General features: G+C 38.6%; 1 protein-coding gene across 11 annotated transcripts in view; it reads left to right on the forward strand.

The window, feature by feature from the left end:
• Positions 1 to 16,239, forward strand: part of TPST1 (tyrosylprotein sulfotransferase 1) — an 85,051-nt gene that overhangs the window by 57,878 nt on the left and 10,934 nt on the right. For all 11 annotated transcript variants that reach the window (XM_044993849.1, XM_044993848.1, XR_006574382.1 and 8 more), the window contains one exon: positions 3,863 to 4,061. In XM_044993849.1, the coding sequence (XP_044849784.1) occupies positions 3,863 to 4,061 (199 nt within the window). The remainder of the gene's footprint in view (positions 1 to 3,862; positions 4,062 to 16,239) is intronic.

Genomic DNA, 16,239 nt, shown 5'->3' on the forward strand with positions numbered 1-16,239 from the left:
TGCCTCGTCCCCCCCAAAATCAGAAATTGGACATAAAACCACTTTGAGGAAGAGGGTGCACTTTTGTTTGGGTGAAAAATCTGATAACAGATCATCACTTTACAGAAAGTACAATTAGCAATTATTCACCCAGCAAAAAAATAGGAAATAAATTGGAACTTATGACAAATTCACATTAATCTTATCTTCCTGTTTATAGAAGTAGGCTACAGTGACATAGGTTATGTCCTGAAACTTTCACCATGATAGAGGGAGCTTACTTTAAAATGTCTGAAGATGAAACTCATTTAAGATTTTCAGTTTTATATAGAGCCTGTATTCTCATGAAAGCTGTTTCTCTCACACAGATATATTGGTCACTTTCAGATAAGTGGTTTGCAGAATCCTGGGGCAAGGACGTTTTGCCTTCACCTTCTTTTCCCCTCCTAGTTTTTGGCTGAGTTCCACCCTTCATGCTCAACTCTATTAGTAGTAACTCGGGATAGGGGAGACATCTGATTAATATTCTGACTTTTGGTTTTGGTTCCACTGCCACCTTGAGTAGGCAGTGATTATGGGTGTTTTTGTCTTTGTCTGCATTTGCTTGATAATCTTCATCTTCATTCTTCAGTTTCTTATGCTGATGCTGCTGTAGCCTCATTATTATTAAGAGAACAGGAATGACAATTTTATTTCAGTTTGGCTTCTAACTAGTGATAATGTTAAAAGGCCTTTAAAGATGTATATTGCAGGATTTGTAGTAGCTCAAAACCTGTGGTTTGAAGTAATAGCCAGCATGGCTGTTTAAGGAATGCATTGTAGTATGTAGTAGTCTAGCCATAAGGAGTATTGTTAATATATCCCTGGTATTTGCCACCTAAGTGAAAGCAGCTGTGGTGACCACAAATGCAAAGAAATGCCATTCCTTTTTCAATGAGGATTTGGCAAGGTTGTTTTTTTTTTAACAACATTTTTTTAGGGTTATTGTGAAAATAGTTGAGTGGGCAGAAAGTACTGGAATATTCTTTTTTTGCAGATGATTTTTTTTTCTTTGTTATTGCCATGCAGAGACAGAAGTGCTTGTGGTTAGCGCTGGATTACATGTCAGCTGTTTCACTGTCTCAGATCTTATTGCACTTTTAAAGTAGGTCCTGGAACTGCCATTGTGTGTGTGTGTGTGTGTGTTTCTTATCTCCCTCCCTCATTTTCATGACTTCCTACTCAGATGCTCTAGACTAAGGTTCTTTTCCTGGTCTTGTCCCTTTTTTCCTGTGTTAAATATTTTTCTGTGGAGACATGGTTTACTTAAGCAAAAACAACTTTGGTGCAGTATTTTCTGGGAATTAATGACTGTCTGGGAGGAGCTAATGTGCTTCTAGCATTAACCCCAGGCTGCTGTTAACTGCCAGGAAATGTTCTATGCGGATGTTGTTGCTGTAAATGATGAAAAAGGCAAGGGGCAGGACAAAGATTTTTATCTTTAAAGTTTGAAGTGCTGTTTGTTATGTGCAGGGCATTCATTAAGTGCCCTGTATGTTACTTATATTACAGTAGCCCTCCGGGGCCTGATCTCTGATTGGGGTTCCATCGTGGTGTTGAACAAACAATTATTAGCCAATGCGATTTACATAGATCTTATTGCAATGCTTCTTGTTGTTTAGAAACAGAGTTCAAAGACAAGTCAATCTTTGCTAATTTTGAGAAGCATTTCAGATTTGAACTGTTGTGGTTTTTTTCCCTCTGTCAGTCTTTAAATGTCTGAGAATCTTCAAAAGTGTAATGCTAGTAAGAGTCAACTTCAGTGGTTGTGCTCATCTTCTGGGTACTGTCCCATCTTTGCAGATTTCTTTTGATGTCATGACGCTTTGTGCTATATGTGCTTTGTCATCTCAGTCCTCCTAAAATCAATTCTAATGATTCTCTAAGTGGGAAATTAGGGTACACTACTCCATTTAAAACTGCAGCAAGGTAGAGAAGGACCAAAAGCAACCTGTTTCTCATTGGCATCGCTTTGTAATGGCTTACTTCAAAACTAGAAGGGATTCTCATAGCTTCCACTGAAATCAAAAGACACTCATTAGTTTTCACTGTAATCTGTGGGGGTGCTGGGTGTTCAGCATCACTGAAAATCAAACTACGTATTTGGGTGCTTAAGTATGAATTTAGTTGTCTCATTTTTTAGGCATGTGCTTTTGAAAACTTTGACCTTGGACTCCAGAAAATTGGGAATTTTAATAGAATACTTCTCTAAACCAGACATCCTCAAAGTCAACTAGCTGCTTATGAATCAGTAATTATAATCATTACCTATGAGGCAAAAACCATTCAGTCTCTTCTCACAATTATCAGGTTAATTAGATAAGCTCATTATTGTTGTAAAGCAGGGGTCGGCAACCTTTCAGAAGTGATGTGCCGAGTCTTCATTTATTCACTCTGATTTAAGGTTTCGCGTGCCAGTAATACATATTAATGTTTTTAGAAGGTCTCTTTTTCTAAGTCTATAATATAGAACTAAACTATTGTATGTAAAGTAAATAAGGTTTTTAAAATGTTTAAGAAGCTTCATTTAAAATTAAATTAAAATGCAGAGCCCCTGCAGACCAGTGGCCAGGACCCAGGCAGTGTGAGTGCCACTGAAAATCAGCTCGTGTGCCGCCTTCGGCACCCATGCCATAGGTTGCCTACCCCAGTTGTAAAGTGACTGAAATCAATGAAGATATGGCACTTTTGACCCCCTAGCTTGAAACTACAGGGACTGTTCCACTAAATTGCTGTTTATTTTTCTCAGGAGATATCTGGTATCTTAATTCTGAGTCAGTTACCAATTGCTGAGTCTTACCTGGAATCTCCATGCTTCATTAACTTGCATTGTTTCCTGTTTGTTCTGGTAGGGAGGGGTCTTTTTAATAGAGCAAGAGTTTGGCTACTGTTCTTGTGTTTTGGTATTTAAATGTAGACTAGAACTTGGTTTTATGGCCTGTGCAGTGATCATGGGCAAATCACTTTGCCTCTTTGTGCCTCAGTTTCCCTACCTGTAAAGTGGGGAGGATGATAATGATTACTGTCTTTGTAAAGTGCTTTGAGATCTACTGAAGAAAACTTCTGTAACAAGAACTAGGTATTAGAGCCTAAGTAGAGCCTTTTGTGCTTAAAATGCTTTACATCAGTAAGTTAGGTACAGGTAGTGCACTGACTGTAGGCAGACATGACAGCTGTGTATTTAGCAATAGTTCCCATACATGTTTAGCTATTCAGTTGGAATTGCAGATGTATGATGACAGACCATGTGGTATTACTTATGGTACAGGAGTTAAATATCCCCCGAGGGACTTTTTCTGCAAAGGTTTTGATTTTAACCTGTTTTCACAGAAAAAAGATGAATACTAACATCTAAGGAGCTGTGTACTTTTCTAATTGGAAAGAAAGTTTGGAAAATGAATCAAAGTATTTTACTTCATGGGAGAATCTAGAACTATTCAGTCTGTGCTGCAGACCATATATTAAATAGCTGGGAGTCAGCATTTTATTAGCACATAGTGTGTCAGTTTTTCTAAACCTGTAATAAAAAGCTGAGTTGTACATGTTCTTATCCAAGGAAGAAGTGACCATAGAAAAGGGCGGGTAACACCAGATTTAAAAAAACAACAACAAAAAACAAAAAAGTCCTGAGTCCTACTTATGTTCCAGGAGAAAAAAAAACAAACAACAAGCCCCGATGTTTTCCTGTTTTCTTGCTGTCCCTGTGTATGTATGGAGCAATGCCTTATCTCCCAACAGCTTTATGTAAACATGCAATTACAAAAAGACCAAAAGATCTTAATGCCAGTTACACAATAAAAACTGTTGGGTGAAAAATAGTAACTACTTCTTTTTCTTTTTGCAGAGTTGAAAGATCTACAGATCAAGTAATCAAACCAGTCAACGTAGAAGCTTTGTCCAAATGGGTTGGGAAAATACCATCAGATGTTCTACAAGACATGCCAGTGATTGCACCAATGTTAGCGAAACTTGGCTATGATCCATATGCCAATCCACCAAATTATGGAAAGCCAGATCAAAAAGTTCTTGAAAACACACGAAGGGTAAGGTATTTTTCTATATGAAATCTAGTTGGCTAAAAGCGCATCTTTCATTATGAAAGAAATGTTGAGGTGTTTTTGTTTTAATGTGGACTATAAAACAGTAGTTTACCGTTTTCATAATGGCAACCTTTAAAAGAGCTTTTGGTGGAGATTGTCATAGGCACTATGAACAGTTAGGCCTCCAACTCCCATTGACTTTTAATGTGACTTGGGTGCCTAACAGCCCCTTATGCCTTTGAAAATGACCCCCTTCATTGCTACCTCCAACATACTGGCATGCAAGGAACTGCTAAAGAGCTTCAATGCTGAGTATTATAGGAAAGTGTATAAGACTATAAGATTTACCATTGCAGATCAGACCATTGCTTCTGCCTCCCAATGGTTTTAGAGAAGGTAAATCACTCTCCGGCCTCCCATGATGCACCTAGCTAACTGAGTATACTTAAGAGAAGGAGGAAAATCCTTTCTGAGCTCCTCAGGGACTCATCTGCAAAGCAGGAGAATGAAATATTCTTGCTTCAGGTTGCTCAGATACAAATATTCATGGATATAAATATTTCTAGCTCCTCTTTAAAGCTCAAATTACAGAGGTTTTTTTGTAAACTCTTGTTCTTCATTAACCATTTGTTTCTGTATCATGGGAATGCTCTGTCAAGCTTGGAGTTGCTTTGTATCTTGTTTTCTTTTGCATTTTCCAAGACTGAGGCAGGAGAGAAGTTTCTTTTCTCCTTTCTCCTGTTGGCACTTTATAGTTTTGTGGGATGAAATGCAAAATGAAGATGCTCCCGAGACTCTCCAAGCTCAGTGGCAGGGATTTCCTTAGGCTCTCTCTCTCTCTCTGAGGGCTGTTTTTCCACAGAACTATTAGCCAACTTTTCCCTCTCGCTCCAGTTTGATCTGACTGGCAAGGAGTGGGGCTGTGGGGAAACACTTTAAGAGAGGCTTTGGACTTCCCTAATGTAACAGTAGATTCCCAGTTAATTCAGTGGTTGAGCAGAGTCCTGTTTACAACATTAAGAATCATAGAAATGTAGGTCTTTCAAGAGGTCATCAAGTCCAGGTCACAGCACTGAGGCAGGACCAAGTAAACCTAGACCATTCCTGATGGGTATTCATCCAACCTGTTCTTAAAAACCTCCAATGATGGGATTCCACAACCTCCCTTGAAAGCCTCTTCCAGAGCTTAATTACAGATAGAAAGGTTTTTCCTAGTAGCTATCCTAAATCTCTCTTGCTGCAGATTAAGCCCATTACTTCTTGTCCTATCTTCAGTGCATGTGGAGAACAATTGATTTCAGTCCTCTTTATAACTTTGATTCCTGTGTTTGGTTTCACATTTTCCTCATGTAATTTCAACTCATCTTCTACATCATCATTTGGGAATCTTCTCTTCAGCAAAAACAATGAAGAGTCCTTGTGGCACCTTAGAGACTAACAAATTTATTTGGGCATAAGCCTTTGTGGACTAGAACCCACTTCATCAGATGCATGGAGTGGAAAATACAGGAGCAGGTATAAATACATGAAAAGATGTGAGTTGCCTTACCAAGTGTGATGTCAGTCTAATGAGATAATTCAATTAACAGCAGGATACCAAGGGAGGAAAAATAACTTCTGAAATGGTAATGAGAGTGGCCCATTTCAGACAGTTCACAGGAAGTTGTGAGTAATAGTAGGGGGAAATTAGTATTGGGGAAATTAGGTTTAGGTTTTGTAATGACCCAGCCACTCCCAGTCTTTATTCAGGCCTAATCTGATGGTGTCCAGTTTGCAAATTAATTCCAGTTCTTCAGTTTCATGTTGGAGTCTGTTTTTGAAGTTTTTTTTGTTGTTAAAGAATTGCCACTTTTAGGTCTGTTAGTGAGTGACCAGGGAGATTGAAGTGCTCTCCTACTGGTTTTTGAATGTTATGATTCCTGATGTCAGATTTGTGTCCATTTATTCTTATGCATAAAGACTGTTCAGATTTGGAGACAATTTATACCTTCAAGTCAGTAGGACTGCTATGGGTACCTGCGTGGCCCCACAGTATGCCAACATTTTTATAGCTGACTTAGAACAACACTTCCTCAGCTCAAATTTAAATAGCTGAAATTGTGAAATTGATGATTTTTAAAATCCTATGACCATGAAATTGACCAAAATGGACTGTAAATTTGTCAGGGTCCTACTTATAAAGCAACAAATCACGAACTTCCCATAAATATAGTTGTTCACTACACCAGGGGTACAGCTACCAGTGCTGAATAGTACTTGTGGTTTTATTTGCATATTAAATTTAAATGTTTATTGTAAGGAATAATCCCTCCTAAACTGAAGCCTAATAAGACAGTAAGTAAATTCAATTCCAAGAGCAGAGCTAGAATGGACTATTTGTATTACTAGAACACTGAAATTAAATGACCACCTCTTTAATTTATGTGCATTTTAGCAGAAAATTAAATTAGTATAATTAGAAGACTAATCCTTCGTGCTCTGTCATATATATTGGCTATCTCACATTTCCTTCTTTGCCTTTCTGGCCTGCCTCGTGGTTTCCCTAAGGCTCGTCACTTTATTTTTAAGCAATTTAACTGCAAAGTGTAACATATATTAGAATACTGATATATATTCCATATATAGAATATATGTATGCATGTCTAAAAAATGTAAAAATGGCATAAAAGTAAGCCAGTTACAAATTTGCAGGTCAGAAGACTCTATTCCTCAAATTCGGAGCTTAGGGGAAAGCAGGAAGATGTTTGAGTACTGTGAAAATTTGTGAAACAATGTATTTTGTTAAAGATGAAAAGGCATTTACATGTAAATATTTAGGTAATCAGTGTGGATTGTTTGTACAGACTCCAAACTGATAGGAAGAACCTTTTTCCTTTATAAAATAAGTGAGGCATAGTCTATAAACCTGATCTGAATAAGTGGTATTTTTGAATTTATACATAGATTAGATGGTAATGGTTTCAGTAATATCATATTGAAGGAAAATTTCTTCCTGGCTTTCTCAAGAGTAAATCATAAATAACAATAAAATTGTGTAATATTTGGTGATCTAGAAAATATTCCATAAACACACTCTAAATATCTTAATATACACTACTTGTTCTGTTGTTTAGTATGAAATTAACATGAAATACTGTTTGTTAGAAATAGTATGCAATGTGGCCTGTGGGGATTACTTTTAAGACTTGGCTACATCAGCCAAGAAATTCATGATAGTAGCTGTATAATGAATTATGGTTCTTGCTAGAATAGTGTTAACCCAACTCTGTGTCTTATTTAGACAAGGGCTTAGTGATTTTGGTGTGAAAGGCACCCCCCCCCACCCTTCAGTAAAAAGCAATTATTTGGAAGACTGGTACCCCGTTTTAAGTAAATAGACTTTCTTTATCTTTATCACCTAAGAAAAGTCTATCAAGTACTGATAGGTTGTGACATTATTATAGTTTGTAAATCAATTTTGTTCACGATTGCTTCAAGATTAGATTTTTTTTTTAAAAAGCCTTTACTGTAGTTTGGCAGCTCATTTTTTCTATTCTGTCATGCATAGGGTTTAACTTTCAGGCTTTAGCTCATTTCCTTTGTGTAAGTAACCAGACTTAAAACTAGTTTCCCTAACCTTAAGGACAGTAATCTTTAAAGCTGGCTGGCCTGGTTGCCAAATTTGAGTTTTGAGCTCAGTCTTTTGCCCCTGGTTTGGCAGGAGTAGAGTGCTACAGATATCCTATGCAAAATACCTGGGGTGGATTTAAAAAGCAAGCTCTGGAAAAAGTCCCAGGATGACTGAAATGTCAGGTTATCATATGCTTTGCTGTTCTTTGAAGAATAAACAAAAGATGCAACAGAATCTGATGCTGATTAACCCGAACACTGGGATTTTAAGTTTGCCTTATTATTTTGATTCTGTTGGAATGTGAGTAGTTAAATTAAGTAGTACTGCTTATCCCTGGAGGTACCTGCTGAAAAATAATTACAGCTGCTTGTAATAAGTATAATTACCTCTCTACTTCATGCTTGTGATAACTTATGTTGTTAGTAGAGGCTGGCTTTGCTGCCTCAGTGACTTCTTCTGTTTGATTGGGTTTCTGCATTGGTGACTGAGGGCTTTTGTCTTCATGAATAGTAATGCCTACTCGTCTTTTGATATCTAAAACCCATTTGTCCATATTGCTGAATGGAACAGATTATAACTTGTGAAAAGTTATTTATTCACTAGGTAAGGTTAAGAGAAACCTGAGAGAGGCTTCATTTCAACAGCAAGAACTTTTTGTCCTACAGTATCTGGCAGCATAACCTCAATGGCAATCTATTCCAGTTGTTGGGAAAGCATCCAAAGAGCGACATAGGAAATGAATGTTAACATTCCCAGCAAGTAAATAGGATATGGTGAAGACAGAGGATTCAGTTGTAGGTATTGGTGAGCTGGATGTGAATGATTCATATTTGTATAAGGAGTTTAGAAATGAAGATGAAAAAATTGAGGATGATTATCAGCTCTTCAATAATTTGGGATGCCTTTCTCTCAGACCTACATCATTGAAAGAAATAGATTATTAGCACATGCTAAGAAAAAAAAATTATGTGAAGGAGCAGTTACTAGGACGGACAAGGCTACAAACATATCACATCTACAGGGAAGAAATAAGAGTAATTAACTTTTACAAATCTTAAAAGCAAGGTAGTTTTTTTTTAAAGTTGCCTTTGGAGAAGTAAAAATCTTGCATAGCAGTTTTTCAGTGGTTTATAATTTGCCATTGCTAGCAATGTACCGCTCATTTGAATAACATTTCACAAGTTATAATCTGTACCTTAAAAAGATATTTCTGCTAATAATAAATTATTGATCTTGCAAGCAACTGTTTTTCATTATGGACTAATTGCTTCATTAATTTCATGTTGGGCCTTGCATGCTTCTCCTGTACTGTGTGGATGCATGTAAGACATCCATTCTTATTCAGGGCATTGAGTTACGGAGGTGGAAGATGTGTGCCACTAGAATCTGAATAGTGTTGGATATAGATCAATGCATACAGAGGGACAAATAAATAAAAATATGTCTGTCCCTTGATGCATACATGGCACCTGTTGATGTCAACGCTAGCTTTCTGTGCATTTATGTAGAATTTTGCGCTTTATTAGTTTTTTATAATATAAGCAAATCTTTTGGTATTCTTGTTGTGCTCATCCACTTTACTTCAAGGATCACTTAGCAGTGACTCAAGTTTGATATATTTATAGTTAAACGTACAGTGGCTTTTTCTAGAAGAGGTAAACAGATTCCATATCCTCATGCACAAAGGAATCTTTTGTAATTGAGTTCATATGTGTATACAAAATATTAATAATTGGTGTTTTCTGAAATGCTACAGTCTAGTAGCCCATTTACTAAGTGAAGAATATAAGGTATTAGAATCACTTCATTATATTTTAAGAATATCGGATGTGTCTGTAGTTCAGTCAGAATAGTGAACTTCACAGAGGCATCTGTTAAGAGTTGAATAGAATATAGCAAAAACTGGAGGATTCCTTGTGACTATTAGATTTTGACTTATGCCCAGCTGAAATTGGCTTATCCTTGTATTATGACTGGCTGTGCAGTTTCCTCTCACATCTGTAGTGTATTACTCCAGTTTTTCTTTGGCACACACTCCACATTGAATGAATTTGTGGACACAGTATTACATATTCCAGTCATTTCTTTTGACGATTCCTAAAGGTTCCGATGTTCACCATAAAGAGATTGTGAGAAGAAAACGTACATATGCTTAGAGGAAAAAGCGTGGGGGTTCTGCCTGGCTACTTACTGGTGGGCCTTATAATACTTTCTGCAAGCTATATTTTTCTCTGTCATGTCACAGAAAATTCTGTTGACTGGTCATAATAGCTGGAGAAAGAAATTGAGGTTTATCAACCCTTCTGTTTCAAAGACACAGCTTATCCCCAGCTTGGCTCTTGAAGACATTTCCTCAATGTTATGCTAGTGTTATCAACTGAGAGACACTATATTAGAGATTGTGTGTTTGCCTTTTAAATACAAAATAAGGACAATGTTCTGCACTAATGATCCCAAAGTATTATAAATAGTGCATCTGACACCAGTGTGGTAGAGCAGCTCTGTCTTGTAAAAGATGTAGTGTATCTTTGTGTAAGGTATGCAGCAATGAGATGTAGCTGTGGAACAGACCAGAATCAAGGCCATGATTGTGCTATAGCTAAGCTGCGAATGGATGGTGTTGGTGGCCACAGAAGCATTTCGCTGTGTGTATTTTGGCTTGTTTTCTTTGCTCTAACTTTTAAACTGAAAAAAAAAACAAAAACAAAATTCCATCTTAGAATACAAGAACCAAGTCAGTGGTTTTCAAACTTTTTTCTGGGGACCCAGTTAGAGAAAATAGTTGATGCCCGCGACTCAATGGAGCTGGGGATAAGAGGTTTGGGGTGTGGGAGGGGCCCAGGGCTGGGGCAGAGGGTTGGGGTTGGAAGTGAGGGCTGCGGGTGGGGCTGGGAATGAGGGGTTCAGGGTGTGGGAGGGGGCTTTAGGCTGGGGCAGGGGGTTGGAGTGCGGGAGGGGGTCAGGGCTCTGGGCTTGGGGTGCAGGCTCTGGGGTGGGGCTGGGGATGAGGGGTTTGGGGTGCAGGAAGGGGTTCCAGAATTGAGGGGGCTCAGAGCTGGGCCAGGGGTTGGGGTGCAGACTTACCTCTGGCAGCAGCGCAGCCGGAGTGCAGAGGCTGGCTTCCCGCCTGTCCTGGCACCGCAGAGCATGCTGCGTCCCGGAAGTGGCCAGCAACAGGTCCGGCTCCTAGGCAGAAGCGTGACTCTCACCCACAGGCACCGGTGTGGAGCCAGTGCTCGGGACGGGGACAGTGCGTGGAGCCCCTTGGCCCCCTGCCTAGAAGCCGGACCCGCTGCTGGCCGCATCCAGGGTGCAGCACAGTGTCAGAAAAGGTAGGCACTAGCCTGCCTTAGTTGGGCAGCACCCCTGACGGGACTTTTAACGTCCCGGTCGGTGGTGCTGACCAGAGCAAGGCGACCCAGTGCCTTACATGCTGTGACCCAGTACTCGGCCACGACCCACGGTTTGAAAAACACTGTTCTAAGTGGTCACCCATGAGAGAAGGGTTTCCTTGAAGAGAACCTGCAAATCTCCTGTGACTCCTTTGGTATAGTTTGTTTGTTTGTTGTTAACTTTCTTCTTTGAGCTTTTTAGATGTAGATATGCCACTGCCTCCATTCTCTCCACAGGAATGTCTGTATGGTTTGGAAAAGAGAAATTAACCCTGATTAATAATAGGATATTGAGCTATTCACCACTGGAGTATAAGTTTAATTACTATAAGTCGCCATCTGGTGACTGTTCAGTGACCTATATTAAATGAGTTTGCTCTCTTTAGTTCCTACTTGCAGTCTGCAGTGTGATATATATATTTTTTTGCTTATCTAAAATAGTTTCTTAAAATATTTGTAAACGCCTGATTTTAAAAAAGGTTAAAAGGCTTTGTTATAGGTATGCTTTACGAGACAAATTCTACAATGGAATTTGCAGTAGTTTATAAAATAAAATGAAACAAAATCGATTTTCTTGTACATGTAAATTGCTGCCATGCTATTTTGTATTGGAACAATTGTTTTCTGAAATTGCTGTAGGAACAGCCCCAGCTTGTGGATTTTATTATGGAGATTTTTATCCAGAAAACAATCCATCTCAAAATGCAAGATTCAGTATATTTCTGAAACTTTTTTATTTCTGAAAATATCAGGTGCCAATTCTCCTCTTCTTAACTTCTTTAATATTCCGCTGAATATTAGTTGCTTGGAAATCTTAACAGTGACTGTGATCACACAGTTAAAATATTGGCATAGGAACAGATTTAATTTAAGAAAATGAAATGATTCCATTTAAAGTAAAACATGACACCCTTCTCTAATGTCTTCGCCTTCTCTAATGTCCCCACATGGCTGAAGAAGTGGTTTTGACTGGCATTTGAAGGAGCAGTTCCCAAATCTCCTTGCTTAGTAGATTGCCATTATACAGGGTCTTGATCAAGACACAAGGGGGAATGAACCACAGACACACGGGATGGATTTAGGAGGCAGGCTACAACTTTGTTACTACTGGGGAAGGGCACTACATGCCCATGTCCTGCTCTCTCACACCAGGCGTTTAACTGGTTCCATTGTGGAATTACAGGGCTCCCACCATATCACCAATAACTGGGGGTAGACCTGCCTAGACCAACCTCTAGGACTTAGCCCTGGTCTACACTACGAGTTTAGGTCAAATTTAGCAGCGTTACATCAATTTAACCCTGCACCCATCCACACGATGAAGCCCCTTTTTTTTTTTTTACTTAAAGGGCTCTTAAAATCGATTTCTGTACTCCTCCCCCGATGAGGGGATTAGCGGTGAAATCGAACTTGCCGGGTCAAATTGGGGTAGTGTTGTCGCAATTGGATGGTGTTGGCCTCTGGGAGCTATCCCAGAGTGCTCCATTGTGACCGCTCTGGACAGTGCTCTCAACTCAGATGCACTGGCCAGCTGCCCAGGGACACCCGAGTAGCAGCTGGTGCGGTTGGCCCTGGAGCTGCTCCAGCAGCAGCCAGTGTGGCTGGCTGCAGGGCCGCCTGAGCGGTTTGCTTCAGAGCTGCTCCAGCAGTGGCAGGGGAAATAATGTTTTTATACAAATTATTAAATTAAATACATTATTTCGCTACAACTACAGCTCATTTAATTATGTCTGCTTCCGTAAAAATTACTGATGGTGCCGTATGCTGCCATATAAGAAACAGAGAAATTATAAAGAAGAAAGATGCTATATGTTGCACATTCTGGCCAAGACTCTTGTAGAACTCTCTGGAGGTGCAGTACACAAGGTGCAGCTGAGGGTGAGAGTCAAAGATTGTTTATAGCCCTCTGATTTTTCTGGGCTTCTCTGGGAGCCAAAATGGCACCTGTGTAACTTAGCATCTTGGCAGCCATTCTAAGTTATGGCATCTTCCTCAGGTCTGCATCTGGTTTGCAGCACAAGCCAGAATGGCCCTATATTGGGGTTTACAGGGCTAACTATGGCTGCACAATCCTGTAACTGTGTTGGGTGAATGTCATCTGGCCCTGTTAACCTCTCCTAGAATGGAATAGAGAATCTCAACCATTTTGATATCTAAGAAAAATTGGTGCATAAATCTGATGCTTCTAGAAAAGCTTAACCCCCACCTCTCCTCACCATGATGAGTAGTTAACTAACAGGTCAGCAACCTCAGAAAGCAATATCTCATTTTTCCTTTCAAGCTTTTTTTCAATAAACCTTTTTAAGAACTTTACAAGGAAACCATTAATGTTAGAGTTCCATCCTGCTTCCAAATACTGCATGTAGTTTACTTCTGGCTCTTCTTAAAAAAAAAAAAGCCAAATTGTATGAAATTCAGATATACTGTTGTAAAACCCCACCCAGTAGCCAGTGTGTGCTTTTATATTTTGCACACTGTTTAAGTAGAATCCTATTCAGGCAACTCTCCAGTTCCTTGAGGATTGCATGTTTTCTACCATCTCCTTGGGAGAGGTTAGAGGAGGTGAGGGGTGATTTGTATGAAAAAATAGAACAAGTTTATAATAGATGTCCATATTTTGAAGATCTTTAACAAACCTCGGGGGGGGGGGGGGGTTAGAAAATGGTATCTAGATAGGTTTCCTGACTTAAGAAGGTAACTTTGTTCAGGGCAACAGGTTCTGCATAAACTAACTTTTTTTTTAATTAATACTTACAAGTGTTGTTTAGATCTTGAACTGGTAGTGCCTAAAAGGAACTAGAGCTGCAAATGTTGAAATACAAGGTACATCCTGTTTTATTGGCTGTCTCGCTTGTAGAATGCATACATTAGTATGAAACAGCCTAATATGTAAAAACCCTCCCAAATTCCTAATCTTTAAAAACTCCTAATCAAATCTCCTCTTGCATTATTTTTGGACAATGTTGCAGTATTGGTGCTTTTTATGTAACATCACATGAGCATATTGGTTTAGATTATCTGCTTTGTGGATAAGAATTCACATGATAGGAAACTGACTGTTCATGACAGATGGGAGCAAAGAATCTCCTAGGTTATGAATATTTAAAATGTCTGTCTGAACCAAAAGTAGTTTTTCTTCAGTATCTACATTACAAAAATGAAGCATGTAGCAAATTACAGTATCACTTTTATCTGCAGTAATCTGATCTGCTGTGCCAAATTATGCTTATGGAAAATTGATAATGCTGTGTGACTAGAGGCTTTGTTGCACCTTTGACTCTACCATAATATTAAAATACTATCTAAGAAGGATTTGTCTTTGGTAGCATGTGAATAATTGCACAGCTGTCTTCCAGGTGCCTGTTGCTGTATCTCTGTTGCATGAGAATTTTATTTTGTCAAATTTTTAACATTGTACACTGAACTGACCAAATAAAACATTGCAAAATATAACAGGGAGAGAATTATATCTGCATTAAAATCCTGACCCAACACTATTATTAATCCTGTTTAAATGGGCTCCTTTTCACTAAACAAATATTGAGTAACATAGTGGTGCTTGGACTAGATCGACTTTTTAACCTGCAGGTTGGAATATTTACTACCTCACAGAAGCTCAGTACACTGAGTTAATTAGTGTTTGGGCATTTTGGAAATAACTGAGCTGATCATTGTGACTTTCGTGGCTATTAGTCTTTTCCCCTTTTTGCTAATTTTGACTGATGTAACACATCTCTATATTGTTTTCATGAGCTATGTTTTCTTCTACTAAAAAATCACGTTAATATGGAACTTCATAGCCTAATGCTTCTGAGGCAGTTCAATTTCTTTCATGGATATGAAATTAGCCAAAATGGTTTCATGTTGTGGATAGGTGAATAAATTGTTTGTAGCATTAATGTGACAACATTGTTGCATCACTTCTTAGCTGCTGTCTAGAGAGATGAGCTTCATTTTAACGGCTTAACTAAAAGATAAAAATCTGCAGTAGTCTGCTGAACTCAGACGTTTACAATAAATTTGGATTTCATTGACCACACACTGAATTTTTGACCAATGAAGCTTTCATTAACGTTATTGTGGGAAGCTATGGTTATTGTGGGAATGGCTTCAAGAATGTGAATGAGAGCTGTGCCTATCATTGTGGATTACCATTGTTCTTCTATCTTTGTCCACTCCTTTTGAGATAACTTTTAAGGTTTTGCAACTTATATAGATGATTCCTTGCTCCCTGGTTATTTTTTTTAGTAAAGTCTGGGTCATTGCATGTGTTTAACCAGTCTAGTTATGGAAATAGAGTAGTGAAAGCTCCCAGCTTGCTTAGTCTAGTCAAAATGAATCGTATTGTTTAATGTTGCAGTCATATTTGGGGTGAATTATTTTGCAGACAGGAAACTCTGAGCTGACTCAGCTTCAGCGACAAGGCCACTGCAGTGTACTGACATAGTAATTATTTCAGAGACCGTTCTGCTCCTAATATGAGCTCAAAATCAGTGTAAGATATTGCAGACTTTATCTAGTTTAGACTCCCATTCAGACCAGACAAACTGTCAATTCTGTAGATGCAAGATCCTTCTATTCAATATTAGCCATGTCAGGATAACCTACTGCAAATTGTACTTAATTCCTCTTTTATTTTTTAACTCTGTAATTAGTAATTGGTTTTAATTTTGGAGAGATTTTTGCATGGCACCACATAGTAAGGAAAGACAGATTTAAAAAAGACAGTTTTATATTGGTATATAGCTAAGTTAATATATAATGAGTAAGGTATTTCGGACTTACGTCAAGCATAATTTGTACCCTGAGAAAACTTCAGATGTAGGGTAAATTATAAGTTTTTTGCCATGTATTAACCTAGTGCATGTTTCTTAAATAAAAATTGTATTAAATGCCATTTACTTCTCACTCGAACAGAACAATCAGTCAGTATGTGACGTTATTGTTTGTATTACCATAGTGCCTCTGGGCTCTAGTCATGGACTAGGCTGCCATTGTGCTAGGCACCGTACAAACGGAACACAAAAAGACGGCCCATGCCCCAAAAAGCTTCCAGGCCAAGTGTAAGACGAGAAATAACATTTGGGTACGGACAGATTGGGGAGCATAAGAAAAAGCTACAATATTTGTCAGCATGATAGGCAGTGGTCTCAGCACATCAGCAGCTTAACTATTCTCA

The sequence above is a fragment of the Mauremys mutica genome, chromosome 19 (genome assembly GCF_020497125.1).
Source record: "Mauremys mutica isolate MM-2020 ecotype Southern chromosome 19, ASM2049712v1, whole genome shotgun sequence".
NCBI classification, from domain to species: Eukaryota; Metazoa; Chordata; order Testudines; family Geoemydidae; genus Mauremys; species Mauremys mutica.